Source organism: Cercospora beticola, chromosome 8 (genome assembly GCF_033473495.1).
Source record: "Cercospora beticola chromosome 8, complete sequence".
NCBI classification, from domain to species: domain Eukaryota; kingdom Fungi; phylum Ascomycota; class Dothideomycetes; order Mycosphaerellales; family Mycosphaerellaceae; genus Cercospora; species Cercospora beticola.
The window spans coordinates 1255639-1270452 of NC_088942.1; the positions used below are offsets into that span (position 1 = coordinate 1255639).

A 14814-nucleotide genomic window follows, 5' to 3' on the forward strand; every position below is an offset into this window, starting at 1 on the left:
CGCATACCTGCAGCCCTTCTGCGCCATCTTGACACGCTTGACGTCTGTCCCGATCCAGCGCGTTCCAGGAGGGAGGTTCACGCGCGCCGACCGCGGGCCTGGTCTATGGGCTCGAGCTACGACGCCAGTCTCACTTCGTCCGCGATCGCCCCTCGGGACCTGCTGCTAGTACCATCTGGGCGGCGACGGCACAAACAGGAGACATCCAGAAAGAGCCCATGCGGTGCTTCTTCTACAGCTTCACCATCAGCGCCGATTGCCTGCAGCCAGGCAGCCAAGCGAACAGAGGCAGCCCACGCTAAACATCTAGCTGTGGCCTTGACGAAACGGGCCTCAGGCTAGGTCGTTCATCACACAACAGTGGACCGCGTTTGTGCTCGAGCTATGTTCCTGACCCTCCCGGAGTTCCCCACCATCATCGTAAACTCGTTTGTAGGCCCTCCCCGCTGAAACAGCACTGCAGGGCCAGAGCGGAACGGAGCGCGGCAAAGAGGCTCGCTATTGCGAATACAGCCTTTGCGTCCCAACGGGCAGGCGAGAGCAAGATGTGCTCTCGACCATGGTCCTCGATTATGACAATTCTCGCATCTGCAACGCCCATGCTGCGTTCTGCAATGCGATCTGCGGTAGCTGGACGCTGGAATCCGTGAGGCGGAAGCCCTTCCTATGCATTTACTCCTACTACCGTACAGCATCCGTGAACACTTATACTGCAGCACCCTGCATCCGCAATGCAGAAGAAGGCCGGGTCCTGGGAGGCTGCAGATCTTTTCTAGGAAGGCATCGACTTTCCCAGCTCGACCAATGCACTTTGACAGAATCTTACTTTTCGGGCTGACAGTTGGGCCATTTTCACGATTCCAGCAATGCTGTTGGCTGCTTGTTGAGTGACAGTTTTCGTGACAACGAATCACAGGATATCTGCAAAGACGGCAGCTAATGTCGTTCTAATGTTGTTGACCTGCATACTGACGGAGCCACAGGAGCCGTGGTGGGGCAGGAATGTCCAAAAGAAGGAACAAACGAGGCACATGAACGAACAATTCTGTTGTCTTATTGATGACACGTCACAAGAAAGGCTATCAACTATGCCGTTCGGCTCTTCACGAATGCAACATGGACTCCAGCCGCAGGTGCAAGCACGATATCCGTCTTTAGCCCCGGGTGCTCGCTCATTCGGCTCTCGACTTTTTCAAAGGATTGCAGTATTCTCACCACGGTATATGCCAGTTCCGTCAGAGCGAACTGCTGGCCGATACTTCAAAAAATGTTAGCAACGACACATGTCTCACATATGGGCAAGCTGCTACTTACCATATACGTGGGCCGCCGTTGAACGGAATATACGACCAAGATTTTGGAGTCCAGTTGTCCCTTTCGAAACGTTAGCAATGACACAGGTCTCACACACAGGCAAGCTGTTGCTTACCATCGTTCTGGCACGAATTTCATATGATCCGGGAAGCCACTTGATGCGGGAGGATAGATATCTGCGCGGCGCTGCATGATCAATGTGGAATAGCCGATGGGGGTGTCCTTTGTAATGCCAATTGGCTCTGTGCCGTCTGGCCCGCCACCTCGAGGTAAGGTACAGTCCTGGAGTGCCACCCGAACGTTGTATGGCACAACGGGGTACAGGCGCAGCGTTTCGTTGATGACATGATTGAGATAACGCATTGACTTGAGATCCTCGTATGTGGGCACTTTGTGTTCGCCGACACGACCGACGATCTCCTCACGCAGCTTCGCTACGATCTTCGGCTGCTGAGACAGCTCGTAAAAGAGCCATGAAAGGGTAACGGCCGTGGTGTCACGACCAGCGAGTAGGACTGCTACCAGCTGATCTCGCAACACTTGCCTGTCTCGGGTGTATGCAGCAATGGCGTGCAGGAAAGTATAGCCTTCGTCGGATTTGGTCTTCTTTTCGAGCTCCTCCTGTGGCAGTGCGAGTGCTTGGTCGATATACCGATCGGTGAATTTATTGAGGATCCTGAGGCCTTCGTGGAACTTCTTCTTCGGAATAAGACCTCGAATCGGGCCAGCTCTACAAGGTCAAACGATCAGCCACAATATCTTGCACTATGGCTTGCCAGAATCTGAGACTTACCTGGCAATCATGGCCTGGACATTCTGGACATCGTTGAAGGCTTGAGCGAATTCGGTCTCTCCATTGTCTAGACTTTCAACTGAGGCACCAAACAGGAAATCCGTTGCAGCGTCCAGCGTGTAACGGAAAACCAGATCGTCTACTCGTACTGTCGCGCCATCGGAGCTTCCAGCCAGCATGGGCAGCAACTTCTGAACATGGTGCTCAAACTTGTGGAGATCAGAAACTCGGTCCTTGATGAATTGTGGGCGCAGCAATTGTCTGGAATTGTGCCAGAGGTCACCATCCGTGGTGAAGATGCCTGGTCGAGATTGTCAGCCTGATAACCCTGGTTCAACAAAGGCAAGTACGATCGACAGGGTGTTTCCAGGTCCCTTCCCATTGCAAATGCGAACTGAGGAGCGCCATCTGCAAAGCATATTACCGCGAACTTGGAAGCGAACAGTTGGAGATGGCTACCGGCGGGCTGCAATCCGGATGGCATGCTCCCTGCAGCCGGATCTCATGGTACCTTCGCCACTTTTCCCTCGATCCAATCTTGCAGCGTGCAGCTCAACCGTTGCTGAAACTGATCAAGCCACGACCGGTATCGTCTTCCCCGGGTATGCCACAAAGCTTGCCCCCCAGGATTCCTGCGATGCTACCTTGTCCTTGTGGCGCAGATATAGCCGTTTTGCAGAACCTCGTCGTCGCTGTCCAAGACAAGGCATGGCAAAGTACGAAAGCAGAACGGGGAAGAGAACACTTACTCAGTCCCAAAAAGTCACGCCATTCCTTGCGAAATTGTTGGCCCTTACTTTCACTTGTCAGCTGGGATCACGAGGACGCCTGAGACAAGATCTTCGCCACGCTGGTCGAAGATGCATTCTCGCGACCACACTCACCCATAGTCCGCAAATTGTGTCGCCAAGATCGCCTTGACATTCTCTTCATCAGCCGTGAACACGATTCTTCCTCCCAGCGTCACCGACTCCACGGTGTATGGATAGGTCTTATCCTCCGTCCTCTTGAAGAATTTCAACCAAAACTCGTGATTGCGGTGCTTGCTGAAATAATACAGAGCTTGCGCGATCATGCCCAAGTTCATCGGAGTATGCGTGCGAATGGTAACAGCATGTTTACCCAATCGGCGGATGCGTCGCTCTTCGTCGAAGTGTGTAATGCATTTTGTCAACCATGTGCCGAGCACGGCGAACGTGAGGACGTTGCAGATAACTGGCGAGCCGTGGTGCGCGGGGAGGACGACGTAGGTGGTGTAGGCGATGCCGGCGCAGATGAGGGTGAGCCAGAAGAGGCGGTCGTACAGGTAGTAGACGAGGAACATGGTTGCTTCTTTGCGGTGGTCGCCGCGTCTTCGGCTGAACTGGACTGACTGGACAGTGACAATGGCGAAAGAAGAACGAGGAAGAACTTGACGAAGCGCTTCCCTTTGTCACATATACGGACACACCACGCAAGGTCAAGAAGAAGAACCAAGACGTCCCTCGCTTTCGCAGCAGCGTCTCTTATTATTACGCGTAGAAAGCAGCGTCACAAGCCCTCGTCTAGGTCTTGTCTTGTACATCGGTTGCGTGCCTGGCCACTTTTACCTTTTTTCCCCACTTGCACGTGAATGACACCCTCTATCGGCTGAACAATTGGTCCGGAAGGAATGCGAAGCAACCAATCATTTTGCTGGCATGTCAAATTTGACTTCGTGTACGAGATTCCCCACACTGTGCGACACCATGTTTGTGCAATCGGGACATCCTGACGCCGACGGCTTTGTCTCTGTATAAGGAATTGGATACTGTAGGGCTGTGTTTGGTTGTATACGACTGCGAGGGTTTTCACATGCACAACGTCCACTGGCTGGAGGGCACTTTGAAGGAAATGCGAGAACGAAGACGACGATGTTTAATTCTTGCCGCTGCCCCGCCGAATTTTTGCTGTTGATTAAACGCAGTCGACTCGAGTTCTCAGAGTCAGTCAGTTGGTGTGAGCATGCAACACAACATGAATCGATTTCATTCATGCAAGGTTGGGATTTGCCAAGGATGGTCCAGAATGAGATGAGGGCAGACGACCAGGTCGTGGTATTTTCGTCATACTGTACTTGCAGATTCACTACCATATTGCTCAACGATTGCTCCGCGACCGATCCAGTATTTCACGATGAGAACTCATCATCGCCACCGCAGCATACATTAGACACAAACACAAGGTCTGAGACCAAGCGCGGGGTAACAGGAAATCCTCACATCTACAAAATCTGACGAACCTAACTTCTATTTACGCATCAGAGACATGATCTTCACAAGCTGTATGCGATGTTAGCAGGGGTATCCTGGAGACCCACCGGTCTTATAGGGCACTTCACTACACTTCGCAGCCGCATTCGAGTATCTTTGCAACCTCCCATGAAGAGCAAGCATATTCAACAGCAGAGCACGTTTCGGATCCTTTGGCTTCCTTCTCCGACAGACTTCCGTGGCCTAGGAGGGATTATTGTTTGTTTCTTGTTAAGAAACTACTTCGATTCTGTGCGGTATTCGCATGTGTGGCTTCATCGAGAATGCTAGACATCGCTGCAAGTATAGTGATCATTCATGCCGAAAGCAGCATATAAAGCCGTGACAAGAGGCGACTTCTCGACTAGCGTGAGGCCTTTGCCATACGTTCACTGGCCGTTAGTCCAGAAGACACACAGGGCGACCCGTATTGCCTTGCGTTGAAGGCAGGCCGGAGGCAAGCCGATGCGGGATATGCCATGGCTGACAAGCTGAATTTGTCCTCAGAAGCATTGTCCCAGCTCTTCTTCTCGTCTGGCCACATACGGTTCTTCCGGTAGAGAGACACATGCATGATGAGCATGTTGCGTCTGGTGTCTGCCTCGCTCTGGAAGGTCTCTGCGTCTCACTTTACGACTGTAGGGCTGCGCTCGGTTCAAGGAATTATGTCAGCCAACATTTGCTTTTTGTGAAATGTGTATTGTTTCTTTAGAAAAATCGCGGAATGCCCTATCCTCGCCCACAGTACCCGTCGAAGGTAGTGGCAGGAAACCATGAAGGAAGACCACTACACCCAAGTCTGTCTTGAATTGCGGCATCGAATTGTTCGCGATATGACCTCGCACTGATTAGCAGGTCGTGAAAGTCGAAATCTGAGGCATATATCACATGCCAAGTATGCATCAAAAAGATATTCACAGATCAATATCCACAGGAACTAGCAAAGCACTAGCAACACTTCACCCTCCATCTCTCTTCATCTTCCCTGCCTCTTCTGAGCCCCCATCCGCTGCCGATGTCCCAGCCGTAGAAGGCAAATCTGTCCTATAATCCTCCAAATCCACGCAAAATGGTTGCTCTCTACAACAAGCATAAATGCAAACTTTCGATGACCCGGGTCCTCCACAGTCCGAGTTGCTAGAGCAGTCTTCGTAGACTTCAGGGCAGCCGGGGCCTGCAGACATGCAGTAGCCCGCTGTCGGGTCGTCTGTGTCTGGATGGCAGAAACAGGCTCCGGAAATTGGTGACTCCAGGCAATAGCTTGAGCTCGCACAGCGAGCGGGATTGGCGCAGTTTCGCTTTGGTTGACAGGTCAGAGTTCTTGGGTTGCAAGTTGAGGTCGAAGAGCATGATGTGGTGACGTAGGCTGTTTCGATGACGGGTTGTTCAGATGTGGTGGAGACTATGCATGCGCAGACAGTGTTGGCGATTCTGTGGGAGCGCCGAAGCTGTTGTAGTGCTGCAGTGGGTCCGGTCTCGTGGTCAATTTGTGTGTTGTCTTCTTCTTGCCTTGCTTTGATCTTCGCAGGCGGAGCAGTGGTGGGGTCCGGTCGGCATTGTGTGATCGTAGTCGTGATTGTTGCGTGGAGTTGTTGAGGTGGCACCAAGTTCGAGCAATAGGTTTGCGCTGGCGCATAGTTCTCCAGTAGAGCTACAAACTGGCCTACTTGCCCATATCGGCACTCGCTGTCATTAGCTGCGGCTGAGGTGGAGAGCAGCACCAGTGCCAGCGCCGTCGCGGCGCGCATCTCGCATGAAGAGTCGTGGCGGGTGAGCGAATCCAGTCGCGAGCCTCGCTGAGGCGTTTGCTCCAGGCAATGTCGTCTTCTCTAGAGTCTCAGACCCATGCGAGAATGAAGTGAGGTGCCTCCGGCAGCCTCTGTGAAGTGATTGCCCGCACTTGGCAGAGCGACCAAAGAGGAGTATAGTGTTGGTGGCTGCAGCTCCAAATCCAGAACAAGTACCACGTTCCTGGACTCAATAGTCCATCGTTCTTCTGCAAAGTACCCTGTCTCTCCCCTTCCTGGAAATGAATTCAGCTCCTGGCTGTAGTTGTCGCTACCTTCGTCCAAAGATGACCGGTGTCAACAGCGATGACGAAACGTCTGTGGAAAGAGCAAGGCTGAAGAGAAAACGCCATTGTTCGTAGTGTGCCCTTAGTGCCAGCTCGGCGCCCGTAACCTCGCTCTCACCACGCAAAAGCAGCCGAAGCGCAACGAAGATCTCCCAAGAAGGTTGAAGTGGGCTGTGTCGCGCCGAAGCAAGCTGACGAGGAGGGGCCGTTCTGGGCTGCGTCGCAACCTCACCAAATCCGATGAGACCTGCCCGTTTCTTCTGCTGAGAGTGCTGAGAATGCTGACAATTCGCGGCTGGGAAGAGCAACTTTAGGTTCAAAGTGCACCAATTGAGAACGTGCCGACGGCCCTTGCAGCTGCGGGTGCGGCCACGCGGTTTGCAGTCAATGAAAAGTCTACTGACCAAGTAGGAAAGTGGAGCGTTCGCATATGCTCGAAAGTGGTCTCGATGGATCAATGTTCACAAGCGAAGTATTGGATGGAATGTATAGAAGTCGGAATGGTGAAGTCGCCTGTATTCCTGCCTGAGGCTTCAAAACAGCTAAACATGTCCACGAAGAACCACGCGCCGTCTGAACTTCTCTCTTAGACAAATTCAACTTCGTCCCACTTTGCCCTTTGTGATTCGAGTCAACTTCTTGAAATTCTTCTTCATTGGGACGTCTTGATCACTCGCTGCCGGAGTGATTTCTGACAAAGTCACAACGACCTCAAGGTCAGAGACTTCTCCGGCAGGCACTGGTTCGCCATCGAGCTGTCTCCTCTGTCAACAAAAAGCAAAATAGGCGCACACCATGCGTGTCCACTTACTGTCGCTACCCTCCACTGCAGACTCTCCTCGAGATAACGCACAACATTGTCTTCTTCGAGCGAAAATAAATCACCCGAGCTAACCTTTTGGACAAGAATGTTCGTTAGCGGAATAGTCCCTCCTGTGACAAGTGATTTCCGCGCGACATCTCCGTTTGCTCGCAAGCTGCCAAACGTAGCATGAGTACCAGCCAGATTCGGTGACGTCGGCCAGCTGCCTGGATCAGAATCGTCGAAAGCGCCAACGAAGACATGAATGGCGTAGGAGCCATTGAGGGCGTGCTTATCTGAGAGCAAACTTGCCGCATAATGTCGTTGGCGGCCATCCACGAGAAAGCCCGCAGTCCCTCTCATTTTCCTGGCTGTCACAGGTGTGTCTCGCACGCCGATAAGGCCACCACCATTGTAGCCGCTGCCGTAGAGCCTGTTTACTGCAGCCCTCGCGTTTGCTTGATCGCCCTTTGAAGTCTCTGGGTAGGTATAGCCAAAGGTTCTGGTATCCTTGACAGTGTTTGAAGTCCATTTTGTGCCGTTTGTGTCCTTCGAGAAAGGCTCTAGTGCTATTTAGATACTAGTTAGCATCCATGATCGAGGGGAGAATAGCATTCATTTCTTACGAGAATCTGCATCCTGAATTGAACCCTTTACGATCGTGTATGTCGAAGATAGAGCAGCCATCGGCTCTACATAGCTGTTCGGATGTAAGATTTGCCAGATAGCGAAGAGACGGTCGAGATTGACATGATGCAGCCAAAAGATAGGGTCGTAAGCAGAGTAGTCCAGGTAAGTCATGTGTCCCTGCTGCCCGGTAATGGCATGAATGGTATCGTGCAGAGCTTCGATAGAATCGATATTCTGCTCCCTGCCGTACCACGCCTCGTTGGAAAATTGGGTAAAATTATCGTAGAAGGTCAGCAGGTTGTACACTCGGTTCGCAAACGAGGCAAGTTGGTTGTCAAGCATAGGCCCGATGAGGTTGTTCTGGCTTCTGGCCCTGCTAGTCCAGGCTGTCGGATATCGCTTGGTATCATTCCATGAGGCAAACTGTACACAATTGTCAGTCTGTGTTGTGGGTCGTTGTGATATTGCTGCTTACAGGATCGAACTCCATGTCTTTGTACGATACAGGATGAAATTTGTAAGAATACAGCGGATTGTCGATTGTGGTAGTTCCTTCGGACTTGACGACCGACACACGAGGCTGCTGAACAATGTCCGGATACACACTGCCGTTTGGCGATGCCACTGCCCAGTCCCAATAAGGTAACCGAACCTATAGCAAATAAGTGAGCCTGGTTTCCAAGATATTAGTAGTGTGCGATACCTGCGTTGCAGCCCGCGCATAGCGTTGACGAAGTGGTCCTGCTGGAAATTCTTCAGCACATGCTGTCATGTGATTGAAGAGCAGCTGCTCAAACAGAGCAAGATATGGACGATGCCAAGGCAGTAAGAGGTTGGAGACATGGACGCAATAGCCATTGTCTTCAGTGCCATTCGCTGGAGGCACATTGTCCCACATTCCATAAGGACGGCCGTGAATTGCTGCAGGGTTGTCAGCTAAGCAGGATCGATAAGTGTTCTCACCAATGTTCGAACGAACCGCACATCTGGTAATAAGAAAGCTTGTCATCTTGCGGTGTGACGTGGAATCTTGCAAGTCCAAGCAAAAAGATGTTGAACAGATCAGGACGCTGTTGCAGTTGCCGAATCTCGAGCCTTGGTGGCGTCCCAGCGTTCTGCACTCCAGTGATAGGGTAATGAGCCGAGCCAATGTCTTGTCTCTTTGGCAATGCTGACGGCGTTCTCGGAGTCAGCTCTTTGATCTCATGATTGTAAAGTGATGTCGCTCGAGTCAGGCATATAAGCCATAGGAGGCACAATTGTGGATTTGTGCGCATGCCGAACAGGTTGAATGATCGAATGTGGACTGTCTTTGGAATCGGCAGCCGTTCTTGGGAGACGGTCTGTTTGCAGGGCTGTAGTGTAGGAAAGGACTAGCAGGTATGAGAAGATGTGCAGAATTCCAGACGATTAACAGTGCAGACGCCCTTCATCAATTCGGTGCTGGAGATGCTCGGATCGAGAGTCTCGGACGCCACTTTCCAAGCAAGGAGAAGAACAGGTGCAGTCGAAGAGACGAATGTGCTGCGCTAATGCTGTTGACTCAATGATGTATGAGCTTGGAAACACCTCATGAGATGCGTGGGCTTCACAGCCAGTGCACAGTGGAACGCAAAGGCAACCGGAAGTCGAGCTGTGTTGTACCTCATGGCCTGCTGTAGCTCTCGCTCCGCAGACCACATGTGTCGCCATCGTGCGCGAGCGTGCCTGGCAGGTCGCACCTGTGCCTGAGTTGAGGCACTATTCCTCGTTATTCAGCAGCATGTCTCTGGAGTGCTGCGCGCAGTGCGTGGAAGAGTTCGTTGCTTTCGGAGACGCGCATGGAGTCGTTGTTTGCTCGCCCAAGCTGTCGGGTCCGCGTGATCATGTCTCGCGAACTCCGACTCCACTTCTGATCGAAATCTACTCGCCCTTGCGTTCTGTGAACTCCATCTCTTCGATGACTTCTCTGAGCGTGTTGTATGGCAAGTCGCATGGTTTCGTACCACATCCCCGACATGGTGCCGGATGCCGCTGCAATCACAGTACGATCTTCTGCTCGCGGGATTCGCGCATTCCACAGAAGCTTGAGTGCAACATATTCTGCCACCTCCTCCACCTTCGAAAGGGCTGCTGCAAAGGCACGAAATGTAGCTGCTTCGCGGTCCAGGAGTCAATTTTACAGAATGACAATTCACCACGAACCTGCTGCCGAACATCTGGCGAGTAACTTTGAAAGACCGGCTTCAACGAACAGTAGCTCGCCTCGCGTGCCATATGCGTCGAGAGATCCTCTTGTGTTTCGCGTTCCAATGCCTCGACGAATGGATACGGTGGCCGGAGCCGCATTTTAAGGCCGCATATTTGCACGAAGGCGATACTGGGGCAAATTCCATGATCCAATGCCACCAAAACCTACCAAAATTAAGTCATATGCTCACCTCCTCGTGGGTGTGTCTTCTCGCAGCCTGCAAAAGCTTGACCTGAGTCAGCACACTTGTGGCGAGGCGTAGCAGATGAGATACATCTCAACGAGACGGAATGTTGCAGCACTGCAGCCGAGTTTTGCCGGAGGCCTCGAGTCCTACGTTCCAACCCAGTCCGGCGAACCACGTAGGCACTCGCCTATTCCAAGTTGACGGCGGCCGGCCACAACGGATGTGTTTCAATGTGCTGGATCCTGAGAGCCATCCGCAAAGTCTTCCTGTATACATCGTGATGCCGCTGCAGTGTCTGTGATGTCCTCGCGGAGTTCCATAATAAGGAATTCTCGCTCGGGTTCTGGCGTCTTGTTGATGAGCAAGATTCGCCCAGGATGCCGATTGCTCCAGACCTCAGATTCGCGCAGCAAGCCGCAAGGTAGCTTTCGGCAGGGCCTCGTGGAAATCGCTTTGCAGAAAAGTTAAGCAAAGTCAAGTCGTCCTTGTCAGCAAACGATCGAGTAATGCTTACTCGATGAAAACAAAATTAACGTCGGCCGCATTGAGGTCGAGAACACGGAGGACGTCACCACCGCTCCGGCAGCAGCTATTGTGCACGCTCACCTCTTTCCATTGTTGTAGCTGTAAGCATGCCTCTTTCTCACGACAACATGGACATTTTGACAGCAGTTCAACAACATTGAAATCGACCCAGAAGATCGGGAAACCGAATCTGTTGCGCATAATATCTGGCGTGGAGATGGGTCGGAGATGACCGTGAAGAAGAAGTTGGCCGCGGCCAACCCAGCCAAGGACCTGCAGCCAGGGCTAGCGCCCTTCAACTTCAACCACATCCGCCTTATCATGTCCCATTCCTAAATGCGGATTGGCCTTATCTCCCGCCCGCGACGGCACCCAACACACAATGGCCGTCGTCTACAAGCACTAGCGCCCTATTCTGCAGTTTCCATCGAGTAATAATACGCTTTCCGCCTGTCCTCGACCACTCTCGTATACTACCAAACCCGCGGCTATTGTCGTCTGCGCCTGTCCGGAGAGTGCGCTTTGTTTCCATGCCGAATCGGACTCAGACCGCCCTACAATGCGCCACTCACATGCAAGAGCAGATACCCCGTCTAGGGGAATCCCTCATGGACTCTTATCTGCTGCAGTGTGCACCCCTCTCCCGATTCTCACTTGCATAGGTTGGTCGACTCGTCTACTCTTGCGTTTCCTACAAGCACTACACACCTTTCCTACTGTGCCTGCAACGCCATCATTGCTATCCAGAAGCCAGAGCATTATTTCATTGTTTCTGAAGCAGACCGGCACTTCCAGAACTCTTTGATCGATTACAGCAGACACAGCCAAGATGGCCCCTCATGCAACTGGACATGATACACCGCTCGAAGTATCCTCAATAGAAGGGTCGCCAATCTTGTCAGGCATTACAGATGCATCTGGAATCAGTGTCATTGCTTCGAACCGAGCAGTGATTGAAGGCCGCCTCTCGCCAGCCACAATCGTGATATCGGCCTCCACAGGCAAGATCGTGACCATATACGATCAAGTCCTCCCAGTTTCAGACTTTCCACCTGGGACACCCTACACCGACCACAGCCCACATGTACTCCTACCTGGTCTCGTAGACGCACATGTGCATCTCAATGAGCCCGGTCGAACAGAATGGGAAGGCTTCTGGACTGGCACTCGTGCAGCAGCATTTGGTGGTGTCACAACAGTCGTTGATATGCCACTCAACGCAATCCCACCCACAACCACGATGGAGGGCCTGAAAGAGAAGGTGGCTGCTGCTCAAGGGAAATGTTGGGTCGATGTTGGATTCTATGGCGGGGTAATACCTGGCAATGCCCACGAGCTGAAGCCGCTTGTCAAAGCTGGTGTGCGGGGCTTCAAAGGCTTTTTGATCGACAGTGGTGTCGAAGAATTTCCTGCAGTGTCTTCTCTCGACATTCGTAAGGTCTTTGAAGAGCTGGCAGACGAGCCGACGACAGTCATGTTCCACGCCGAGATGATACCTCCTGTGACAGAGTCTGTGGGAGACGATGTGCAAACATCATTGCCTCCTCTCCAGCCCTCAGGCCCTCTGGACAAATATCAAACTTTCCTGGACTCGCGGCCTTCGTCATTCGAGGTGTGCGCGATCCTGGAGATCCTCGATCTGGCACACCTTGCACCCAATCTGCCTTTACATATCGTACACCTTTCAGCTGCCGAGGCCATACCCATGCTTCGTGCCGCCGTAGCACGTGGAGTCAAAATCACAGCCGAGACGTGTTTCCATTATCTGAGCTTGGCAGCCGAGAAGATTCCAGATGGCGACACCAGACACAAATGCTGCCCTCCCATCAGATCAGAGTCGAACCAGGACAGTCTGTGGGCCGAGATGCTCAACGAGGAGAGTATCATCAAGACTGTGGTATCAGACCACTCGCCTTGCACACCGGATTTGAAACTCCTGCCATCTCACGTACCAGGCTCGCAGCCCAAGGCTGCCAAAGGCTGCTGCACATCCAAAACTGCAGAAGGCGACTTCTTCGAAGCCTGGGGCGGAATCAGCTCGGTCGGTCTTGGTCTCAGCATCCTATGGACAGAGGCTATGCGTAGAAACATGGACGTGAACGAGACCCTTCTCAACATCGTAACCTGGTGCTGCTCAAACACCGCAAAACAAGTCGGTCTCGAATGTCGCAAAGGCCAGCTCAAAGTAGGAATGGACGCAGATATTTGCGTTTTCGATGATGCGAGCACATTTGAAGTCGAGCCGAATACAATGCTTTTCCGGAATAAATGCTCGCCTTATGAGGGCAGGACGTTGAAGGGATTCGCGGCAGCGACGTATCTGCGAGGTCGAAAGATCCATACACGAGAAGCTGGATTCGCAAAAGCGTCGAAACCGGCTGGAGAACTATTACTAGAACCGCGGTCGCATTAGACGTCGATTGCGTGCTGTTTCTGCGTGAGCATTAGCGTAGCATTGGTAAATGCACATTTGAATTTCCATCTTCTTCGACATCCAACCCTCTCCTCGCACTCCACCTCTTTTACACATCCTGTTTTACCCAAACACAGAGTGTGTCCACATCTGCGACACAAGAACGCATGCAAATGACTCACGCACGACCCTGATGTTAGTCTATCAAATCTTGGTTCACACTCAAGATGTCAAGTCGGCCAAATCGCAAATCGTCAAAATTTCGATTGCCCCAGAAATATATCGAGATGTTATCGAGATAACCGGGTCTCATTGGCGAAGTTGCAGATATGCGTTCCAACAGCCGTTAGCAGCCGCAGGCATTGAGCGAATCGGCACACACGCATCCTCGAGTATGTGAGCAAAGGAGCGATGCGATCGGGACCGGACGCGTTCTGAACCACGATTTTGGAGCATTCGGTCTTGGATTGCTTGCGCAAATTGTTTCGTCGGGAGAAGAGAGAAGGAAATGTGGGAGATGGTTTTTGTGGTTCTGGGACGTTGTTGCTTTTTTGGGGGTGCCCTGCGTTTTTGCAGGCCTGCTTTGGACCCCTCTTGGTTTGCGGTGGTTGGTCGTGACTGGGGATGAAGGTGGGGCCATGTCGGTCGGCGTCCGCCGCAATGGACTGCTATTCTTCCGCTACATTGATGGGTGCTATAACGTTATCCCGCCAACGGGCTAGCCTATTCAGGACGAGCCGACCGACCTGTGCAGTCACTGCAATGTATGGCTTCGTCCCTACACGTGGATGACAACCGTAGCGGAGATTCTCTATTGAGGCTATTGTATGTGTAAGCAGGTCCCCATCCACGTCAGTCGCATGGCAAGTCTCAATTGGGATGTCCGCTCCCTACACAGCGCCATATGACATCTGTAAGCATCGATGAACAGGTCGTTATATATATGGCGTCGCTGGGAACGATGTGCTGCTCATCAGAACAATTTGAGCATCCTTGACTTGTAGACATCAAACGATCAAAGACAACATCAGCAACCAGAAAACAGAAACCAGGAACCGGGATCCGAAAACCAGAATCGAAAACCAGAATCCGAAAACCAGAATCCGAAAACCAGAATCCAAACATCAACAATCATGAGCATCGCATCAGCAAACCCATATTACTATCGCACCGAAGACAAGTCCCGAGCAATGGCATCATCAACAACCACAACCAAGCCCAAATCTGAGAGTGGAGCCAGCCCTTTGACTCCAAGCGATTGCCCTAAAGAGAGAGTAAACAGCACCACGAGCTCCACAAGCACAAGCACAAGCTCAACCACTTCACTGCTGAAGTCCCGCGGGAGCGAGTCCATGCACAAATGGGATGCGCGCGCGCAGAAGTTCCTGGAGAAAGTCGGACTTGCGCCCGCGAACCGACCTCAGCGTATGTCCCCGGCATATGAGAGACCAGGGCAGATTTCGCTTGGGTATTGAAGACAGACATGGGGGAATTTTGAGGTCTGATGAGCTTAGGAGCTAGCAGATCATGGTACATCGGATAGGCACGAGGATAATACAGAGGATGGTTTGGCGTG

At 52.2% G+C, this 14814-nt stretch overlaps 3 protein-coding genes across 3 annotated transcripts; 1 reads left to right on the plus strand and 2 right to left on the minus strand.

The window, feature by feature from the left end:
- Window positions 1-1086: 1086 nt before the first annotated feature.
- On the minus strand, window positions 1087-3431 carry RHO25_011774 (uncharacterized protein; the record flags this gene model as incomplete). Its single annotated transcript, XM_023603191.2, has 6 exons — window positions 1087-1258; window positions 1315-1374; window positions 1430-2044; window positions 2108-2408; window positions 2857-2903; window positions 2992-3431. 6 exons carry the CDS (start codon window positions 3429-3431, stop codon window positions 1087-1089), a joined length of 1635 nt encoding a protein of 544 aa, XP_023454170.1.
- Window positions 3432-7047: 3616 nt separating this feature from the next.
- RHO25_011775 (uncharacterized protein) lies at window positions 7048-9160 on the minus strand (the record flags this gene model as incomplete). The annotated part of the gene is made up of 6 exons (XM_023603192.1): window positions 7048-7206; window positions 7263-7822; window positions 7880-8306; window positions 8359-8535; window positions 8587-8804; window positions 8863-9160. 6 exons carry the CDS (start codon window positions 9158-9160, stop codon window positions 7048-7050), a joined length of 1839 nt encoding a protein of 612 aa, XP_023454417.1.
- A 2494-nt stretch (window positions 9161-11654) lies between these two features.
- Window positions 11655-13238, plus strand: RHO25_011776 (uncharacterized protein; the record flags this gene model as incomplete). Its single annotated transcript, XM_023603193.2, has 1 exon — window positions 11655-13238. The coding sequence occupies one exon, from the start codon at window positions 11655-11657 to the stop codon at window positions 13236-13238; it is 1584 nt and encodes a 527-aa protein (XP_023454418.1).
- Between the last annotated feature and the right edge of the window lie 1576 nt (window positions 13239-14814).